This window comes from Planococcus citri, chromosome 1, assembly GCF_950023065.1.
Source record: "Planococcus citri chromosome 1, ihPlaCitr1.1, whole genome shotgun sequence".
NCBI lineage: Eukaryota > Metazoa > Arthropoda > Insecta > Hemiptera > Pseudococcidae > Planococcus > Planococcus citri.
In genome coordinates, this window is record NC_088677.1 from 33,627,032 (window position 1) to 33,635,016 (window position 7,985).

General features: G+C 35.7%; 1 protein-coding gene across 5 annotated transcripts; it reads left to right on the forward strand.

Moving 5' to 3' along the window:
• The first annotated feature begins 246 nt into the window (after positions 1-246).
• Positions 247-7,985, forward strand: LOC135831501 (probable ubiquitin carboxyl-terminal hydrolase FAF-X). 5 transcript variants are annotated; one of them, XM_065344038.1, is made up of 24 exons: positions 247-1,451; positions 1,518-1,672; positions 1,746-1,874; positions 1,937-2,070; positions 2,151-2,401; positions 2,479-2,826; positions 2,915-2,998; positions 3,137-3,472; positions 3,550-3,818; positions 3,905-4,035; positions 4,114-4,267; positions 4,352-4,453; positions 4,572-4,731; positions 4,810-5,019; positions 5,093-5,322; positions 5,426-5,597; positions 5,672-5,848; positions 5,979-6,088; positions 6,171-6,314; positions 6,397-6,512; positions 6,609-6,741; positions 6,815-7,055; positions 7,135-7,338; positions 7,478-7,985. In XM_065344038.1, the coding sequence occupies exons 16-18, from the start codon at positions 5,449-5,451 to the stop codon at positions 6,070-6,072; spliced, it is 420 nt and encodes a 139-aa protein (XP_065200110.1). In that variant the 5' UTR covers positions 247-1,451; positions 1,518-1,672; positions 1,746-1,874; positions 1,937-2,070; positions 2,151-2,401; positions 2,479-2,826; positions 2,915-2,998; positions 3,137-3,472; positions 3,550-3,818; positions 3,905-4,035; positions 4,114-4,267; positions 4,352-4,453; positions 4,572-4,731; positions 4,810-5,019; positions 5,093-5,322; positions 5,426-5,448; the 3' UTR covers positions 6,073-6,088; positions 6,171-6,314; positions 6,397-6,512; positions 6,609-6,741; positions 6,815-7,055; positions 7,135-7,338; positions 7,478-7,985. The 5 variants fall into 5 exon arrangements, with proteins under 5 accessions (XP_065200110.1, XP_065200112.1, XP_065200109.1 ...); XM_065344040.1 differs by having other exon boundaries at positions 247-1,432; positions 1,518-1,676; XM_065344037.1 differs by having other exon boundaries at positions 247-1,432.

Sequence of the window (7,985 nt, forward strand, 5' to 3'; positions counted from 1 at the left end):
TTTCGTTACAGTACTTGTAACGAAAAAAATGCTGTAACGGTATTTTTCGTTACACCGGTACTTGAACTTTTTCGTTACGTTATTTTCGTTATTTCCGTTACGATTTTTTCGTTACAGAAACGTTTTTTTCAACGTAGAATTGATGATATTTTCAAAGAAAAATGCATTTGTAACGAAAAATTGTAACAGAAATGGCTAAAATAACGGAACCAAAAGGTTTAAATACCAGTGTAACAAAAAAAATACCGTTACATTTTTTCGTTACAGATATAATCATGATACAATTACGTTTATTAAAAAGGGAATTTTTGAAAAAGTCAAGCTTGGAAGGTAAAAAATCTCATTTTTTGACTCAACTTGAAAATATTGTAACTAAAAAAATAACAAAAAAGGTAACAGAATTTTTTCGTTTTTCATTACGTTACATCAAGAAAAATATCGTTACATTACGTTTCAGTTACACAACATCACATGATCAAAATAACGTTTTCGTTACAGTTCCGTTACCTGTAACGAAAAAAATTTCGTTATTTTCGTTTTTCGTTACAGTTACTGTTACGGGACGCCAACACTGTTTTTAATTGGTTTCAACTTTCAACCACTACCACAACCATTTCAACTTCTTTTTGTAAATTTCAAAAACAACAACAACAACAACAACAACCCAATATATTTGAAAAAAATGAAAACCAATTCATTTAAAAACAACCATTTGGGAAAAAAATTTGAATTGAAACAACCAAAACCACCAAAAAGTTGTGTTCTTTGGAGAAACCACAACCACAACAACCATTTCAATTTTCAAATGTAACCATAACCAATTACAACCAATTCATGAAATGGTTCTTTTTGGTTTTTGCTATTTTTTTCAATTTTTCCAGACCTGTGATGGAAATTTTCTGGTTTTTTGTCTCAAATCCTACTTTTAGTAGTCCTGAATTAGTTTTTGTATAAATTTATTTGAAAATCAAAATTGTTTTTGATATCAAAACCACCACAACCACCAAAACCATTTGAAAATTTGAAATGGTTTTTGATGTGAAAAACCACCACTACCGCAAAAAAAAACTATTATTACAGAACCAAAACCACATCCACATCTTATTAAAAAAAATTGAAACCATTTCAAAACCAGAACCAGAAAAACTTTGAAACCTAAACCTTAAAACCAATTGAAACCGTTATGGTTTGTGATTGGAAAACCAATTCAGAAACCATAACCAAAAACCATTTATTTTTGAGTCCTTTAAAAACCACCTACCACAACAACCAATAAAATCCAAATGGTTTTAAGCCCTGATGGAAACTCGTATCCAGAGCGGAGATGGTTTTGCAACGAATAACGCTCTTATACTGATCAAAGATGCGTTCTACTCTACTCGTTGCGTACAGCTTGGTGGCTTGCACAGCTGTTCAATAATTCATCGACGAGGTAAATATACTTGCAATTAGTAAGTATCGGAAGAACGTCGTTGAAACGGAATTGTATTCCAAATAACAATAATTTCGCATTGCAGATTTCATAGGTTCATACTGTAAACGCTATGCGTTTTTTGAAAACAATTTCTATTTGTACAAAACTTGCCCGGATCATTTGTCTTTTCGCAGAACCTGCCCTAGATATCGATAACAGGACTTCGAGGGGTTAGCTAGTCGATATTATGCTGAATACGTGAGTTAGTTATTTCAATTATTGTCATTTACAAATAAGTTACTTTTTTTCTAACTGGAATTCACAATTACAGATTACGCAACATCGACCTTCATTAAATCATGTGTATGCTTACTCTCCCGTACACCTAATCAAAAAGAACATACCTACTGCGCGAGTTCCAAATGATCAGATTGAAAAATGCTGTTAAGGTAACGCAAAAGTAGGTACATAATCTTTAAAAGATAATATCCGCAACTCGATTAACTGGGATATTTCTCCTAGATAATTGCAAATTCTTTCATTCAATGGTGAAATGAACACGTTGAACACGTTAGCCGGAATACATTATTCTTCTAAACGGACGCAGTAGGATGGACCACGAAAACAAAAAATCGTTGACCTGTAAATGGATGGAGGTAAGCAAAATTTTTTTCTGATAGTGTCATTTACCTATGATGAAAATATTGGATAACCGCTATTGTTATTTTTCTCGCAGAAACGGATATACGAGAATAACGTATTAGACATAGTTCTTCGTGACACTTTGGACCAGCCTCAGCGTATTGAAAAATTGGAGAAAAATTGTTGCAATTCTATGCAATTCATCATCCAAGGAAAAAGCTCTCACGTTTGGCTGCTGAGTTGGGCGAACACGATGTGTTTCAGAAAAATGTTCATGATTTGTGGGCTACGTTGGTGTCGGATTCATCGTCGAAACAACTCGATCGTGGTTTTTAGATGTTTCAAGTGCGTAATGAATTCCAAACAGGAGCAGCGTCTTTACAGCGGCCGTGAAAGTGATACATGATTTTCTAATTTTATAGGGTAGCTGGTCAACGGCGAATAAAAAGTCGACCGAAAGTTTGCTCGAGTTTATGAGGTGGCTGGCTGAAGACGAAACAGATAGTGTCACGACGTAGAAAGTTTTTTCGTTGCTTTGGAATCCTGAAATGCTGGATCAAGCGCCATCAGCCCATGTAAAAAACTTGCACTGCAGTTGTTCGCAATATCGACATGTAGAAAAACCATCGTGGATTAATGAATGCGTCAAAATAATTGAAGAATGATAGTGGTTGAGTGTTGCCAGCTTTGAAATTGATTAAACATATGTGCAATTTGTACGAACAATCTTCAAATATCGGACATACGCGTAGGCAGCGTGTATTTCATAGGTAATGAGTTATTTAGTGATGGGCTTCGGTGTGAGAAAGGCGAATTTATTGCAATTTCTGTTTTTGTTTTTTTTGTTAACGGCTACAGATTATTGAAAATTTGCAACGTTGATAGTGTTTAACTGTGTTGGTGACTGCAAAATTCGACTTCTTTTACAGCAAGTTGTGAAAGGTATGTATTGTTTTCTTTATTGTAACACTTCTGTTAAAAAAAAATTTGCGAGGTAATTTCCTTTACAGTGAAATCTAAATCGTATTCTTTTTGATATTTCGTTGTTTCATATCTAATACCATTGATAATACTTTTCAGGATGGCAGGTCATGTCTTTGTACCGAGCAAGCACGTTAAATTTGGAAGTGCTTGGCTGAAAAGGACGTAATATTTGATTGCGATAAAGAGGCATGCTTCAAATGGTTTTCAAATATCATTGGTGAAATTCTACCACTGCAGCCGCACATTTACACAGAGTTTTTCGAGAGTAATGCCGTACAATTTGACCATACTCAGCTGACGGAAAGCGGTATGAAATGTTTCGAAAGATTTTTCAAAACTCAATTCAGATAAAACTTGAATTACCTACGTCAAAAAAGAAGAGATTATCAGACTGAGTACCTTGATTTCATTGGAACTGATTATTTATGGAAGGTACGTGCCGTATGATTTGTTCGGCGTGATTTGAAATTTTTCATTGTGAATGATTATGTTTTTTAAATTTTGAATAGGTGCTTACTTATGGCGGTAAAGTAATCGCAAATCGAGCTGTAGAATTGTTAAAAGAGGTGAACACGAATTTGGGCCGTCGTTTGCAAACGTCGTTGTGTAATTTTCCTGAAAACCATGGTATCTGAATGTATCAGTCGTCTGAGAGCCGTATACGATACCATAGGTACATTAAGCTAGCAAGACAGCTCGTGTATGGAATCCAATACATAAAAAATCCGTCTACATGTTGCTCTCCAAGAGGATGAAACTGAAGATGAACACGTTTTAGGTAACATCAACGTAGATTTACATCAAACTTTGTATGTACATTTATTTGTGAATTTTGGTTTCAATTTGGTGGTTTTTCTTGTTTAGTTTGCAAAGAAGCCTTTCAATTGTTTTCCACCAATATGCATGACATTGAATAGATTCGGGTTGGATAATTTACACGGCGAGACATTATGGCAACATTTCGCCGTCAATTCGGTTCTGATGGAGCGTAACCGGTTAGTAAACTGTGCAACTAGTTGTAATTCATTCTGAGGAATAATTTAATATCAAGGATCGCATTCAACCTTTCGCAGAGCTATTCGCTACTTCACTAGCGAACAGATATTGCTTATGATGTCGTTCTGGCATAGTCAAGCGCCTTCGTTGAAATGTATTTCATTAATATTCAATGTTTTGACTAAGGATATCGTAACCGAGAAGGGATCTTGTGCGTTTGAATACTTTCATGTAAGTTGCATTGAAATGAATTTACGAAACGGTTTAGCTATTCTAGGTATTCATGTTATTTAGCGATTTTTTTTTCGTCTCTAGTGACTGTGCCGATCGATCAGCGTTGTTCAACAACGAGAATGCATCCTACCCAATAATGAAGAATTGTTGAATTATGAAATAACGTGGTTAAAGATGGTGAAGGTAAGAAAACGAGGTTTTTAGCACTACAAGCTTACATTTTGTTTGACAGTTGGAAATATTTACGCAAAGATAAAAATTAATTTGATGATTGAAATTTTAATAATTTTTCATTTTTTAGGATAACGTAAAAATTATGGTAGGTACTTTGTCGGTGGATTAAATATTATTGCTGGAAGGACATTTAGACATCACGAAAGAATTATTAAAATGCATGTACCCGGAATAGAAGTAGATATTTTTACAGTTCGGACGAGAACAGTTCGGTGAAATTAGTAAAAGTAAATATAATTTTTTCCCCGCTTGACTTAATCAATTGATAAAACATGATCTGAATACTAATCGTTGGTTAATTTTAGGTGCTAATCGAAGATTTAATATTTTCGGCGTAAAAACAAATGTAGCATTTTGAAAAGGCTAAAGAAACTGCATTGGAAAGAGCAATAAATCAGTGTGTAATACGCCTCAGTCTTTGGATTCGGCTTTTGATTTGCTAGTCACACTATGTATGGGTTGCGCGTCTAATTTAAAACTGCTCGTACAAATGCTTTGTGATATGTTCTATTCCGGTACGTAGGTACTTTTTGGACCCGTTAACTGGGTTTCGTCTTGAAAAATATCATACTGAATTTATATTTTCAGATAGTGATGATCCTGTGGTCGAATGGGGTTATTTACCGCCTGTCGGTCTTCGTCCACTGACCGGTATCGCTGGATTGAAAAACGCAGGTACTACACGTGTTATATGATTACTGTGATTCAACAGTTATACATGGTGAAGAGTATCATACTCGCCGCCGAAGGTGCAGCTACGAATCCGAATAATAAAGATTTTTCTGGCGAATACAAATATGATTTGGATATAGCCATAGGTATGTACTTGTTTGTAGTTTGACTCGATTGAGCATTTTCAGTTTTCCTCTTTCTTCCTGAAAATTTTACATTTTTACATTTTTACATTTTTTGTTCTTACAGCCTAAGTCCTGTTGACACTGTTGATGAAGATGAGAAATGTAGTGTCGACGACGTCCGCAAAAAATACAATTCATTTTAATATACTGAAAGAAGTGCAAGCTATTTTCGGGCATTTGGCGAGTACTAAATTGCAATACTACGACGTACCGAAAGGATTATGGAGGAATTTCCGGTATGTTGGGTGTATTTTTAATTCAAGTGAATGATGTGAGATGAAAAATTGTACTACTCGAAATGATTTTGTAGACTTCGAGGCGAACTGGTCAATTTACGAGAGCAGCAGGATACGGTGGAATTTTTCATGAGTCTTATCGAAAGCATCAACGAAGCGTCGAAAGCACTCAATCACGAGCAAACGATGAGTAAGATGCTACGTGGCTCGTTTTGGAACCAAAAAGAAAAAGGCAAATGCTGTCATCATAGGTAGTTTACACAAATCGTTTGAGTAAAAAACCGTGGAGCCGTTGGCTTCGCCGAATTATTAATAAATTACATAGCATCCCGAATAGAAATCTCAACGTTTATCTGTATGTTTTTCTTATTTTGGATACAGTGGAGAAGAAGCGAAACCGCTCGAATTTAGTAGATTCGTTACAACAGAACGTAAAAGGCGAACTTCTGGATGGAGTAAATGCGTATCACTGTAATAAAAGCGATAAAAAGGTAGTGAATTGAAGCTTGTCGTAGTACAAAAAATGTAAATCATCGAACGAGTTTTTAATTTGTGTTGTTTTTTTACTTGCAGGTTGAAACGTGTCATTCACTTCACCGGATGGCTCATCCGACAGCAATAATATCGAAGACGTTTGTACCAAAACCAACTAACCGGTATTGTCGTTCACAGCAGACGAGCCAGCGTTGGCCATCATTATTCGTATATTTTGCAAAGGTAAATTCTAATCCTAATTTCCAAGCTATGGAGACTGGTAGTAGTTTCATTGGAACCTATTTTAAATGATTGAAATTTACAGGCATAGCGACGAATCTTCAAAATGGTACAAGTTAGATGACGGCTATGTCATCGACTGTACAACGGAAAACGATGAAGAAATGCAGTCGCAGTGTTTCGGAGGATATTATAGGCGAGGTAATGTCCTCTGCTTTTTCATACGATCACATTTTTTTCTACTTTATTAATCCTAAGTTAATATGTATATATATATTTTTTCACTGCGAACCGTAGGTAATTGATCAAATGCTGAAAAGGATGAGCTACATAAGACAGAAACGGGGGTGGAACGTGTATATGCTACTTTATACTCGTCTCGATGTGCAGGAACAGCCTCTAGTCAATAATTTAAAGCAGTTATCTTTGCGTAAGTCGCCGACGATTGGAATTTATCGTATTTCTTAGATGCAGGATTGACTGCCGCTTTTTTATTTTTGCAGCTGAATCAAAACTGAGCTTGTTAATGATGCCCGAACCAATCGAACAAAGTGTCATTCGACAAAACATTACATTTATGCATAATCGTAATCATTTAGTTTCTGTTGCATACCGGATTTCATACTAAAAAAGCATAACGAGGACCAGCTTCTGATTGATGGAAAGTGTTAAACTTCCATTTGACAAATCACATCTTGGATCGAAGATGTTTCGCCTACAACATTTGTTAGAGCATCCGTATAGGTACGTGAAATGTTTGAAAAAATTGAACTCTTAACAAGATTGCTCGATAAACGAGTAAAATTTACCTGATTGTCCACAGATTTCATGCCGAAGGTAGAACGGCGTTTATTAAAAACGTTGCTCATTTAACTCACTATTCGGTGAAAGAACCGGTGCCCAGCGCACCCAGTACACCATGTAAGTGTCTCAGGTGACCCGCCCAATTGAACGAATTACATATCAGACCTGAAGATGAATTGGTGGCAAGCGGTCGAATGGCTGAATGAAAAATCACTTTCATCGAGTAAGTTTTTATGAGAAAAAAATTAACGTAGTTCGTAATGTTTTTCGTGAAGATATTTTTGTATGAAGCTACATTTCCAGCTAAACATGCTTCATAATTCACCTGTTACTAAACTAATTTCAATGATTTTCTTTCGTAGGGTTCACGATAACGAAAAATCCGGTAGCAATATCTCAAACCGGTCAACGCCTCACAGCTTTTATTTAAAAGAAATCGGCAATCCATTCAGGGGGTTCCTGTAGGGGTCGAACCACTCAACGAAGACGAAGGTGAAAACAGTAAATCATCGGTCACATGCTTCGAACAGGCAGACAAGCTAACACCGAATCGATTTCGCAGCAGAATACTTCCTCTTTCACCGATGCATCGTAATTGGTTAAAAAGAAACATATTTTTGCAACAGTCGCTATGTACTATGTATATGTTTGATTTTGAGATAAAAATATGCATTTTCACCGTATGGGTCATCCGCTAGCAACAATATCGAAGATGTTTGCACCGAGTCCACAGCGGACAAACCAGCGGTGCCCATTATTATTTGTATAGTTGTGTTTTTCTGCATAACATTTTGCTAATTGCATTGCAGTAATTTGTGTGTAACATTTTTTGTATCAGTTATGAAATACACAAGAATTATTTTACCTTTA

Coding starts and splice junctions, on each gene's coding strand:
- LOC135831501 (XM_065344038.1), top strand. CDS start 5,449: ATGAAGATGAGAAATGTAGTGTCGACGACGTCCGCAAAAAATACAATT. Junction 5,598..5,671: donor GGATTATGGAGGAATTTCCG/GTATGTTGGGTG, acceptor ATGATTTTGTAG/ACTTCGAGGCGAACTGGTCA. Junction 5,849..5,978: donor GGCAAATGCTGTCATCATAG/GTAGTTTACACA, acceptor TTTTGGATACAG/TGGAGAAGAAGCGAAACCGC.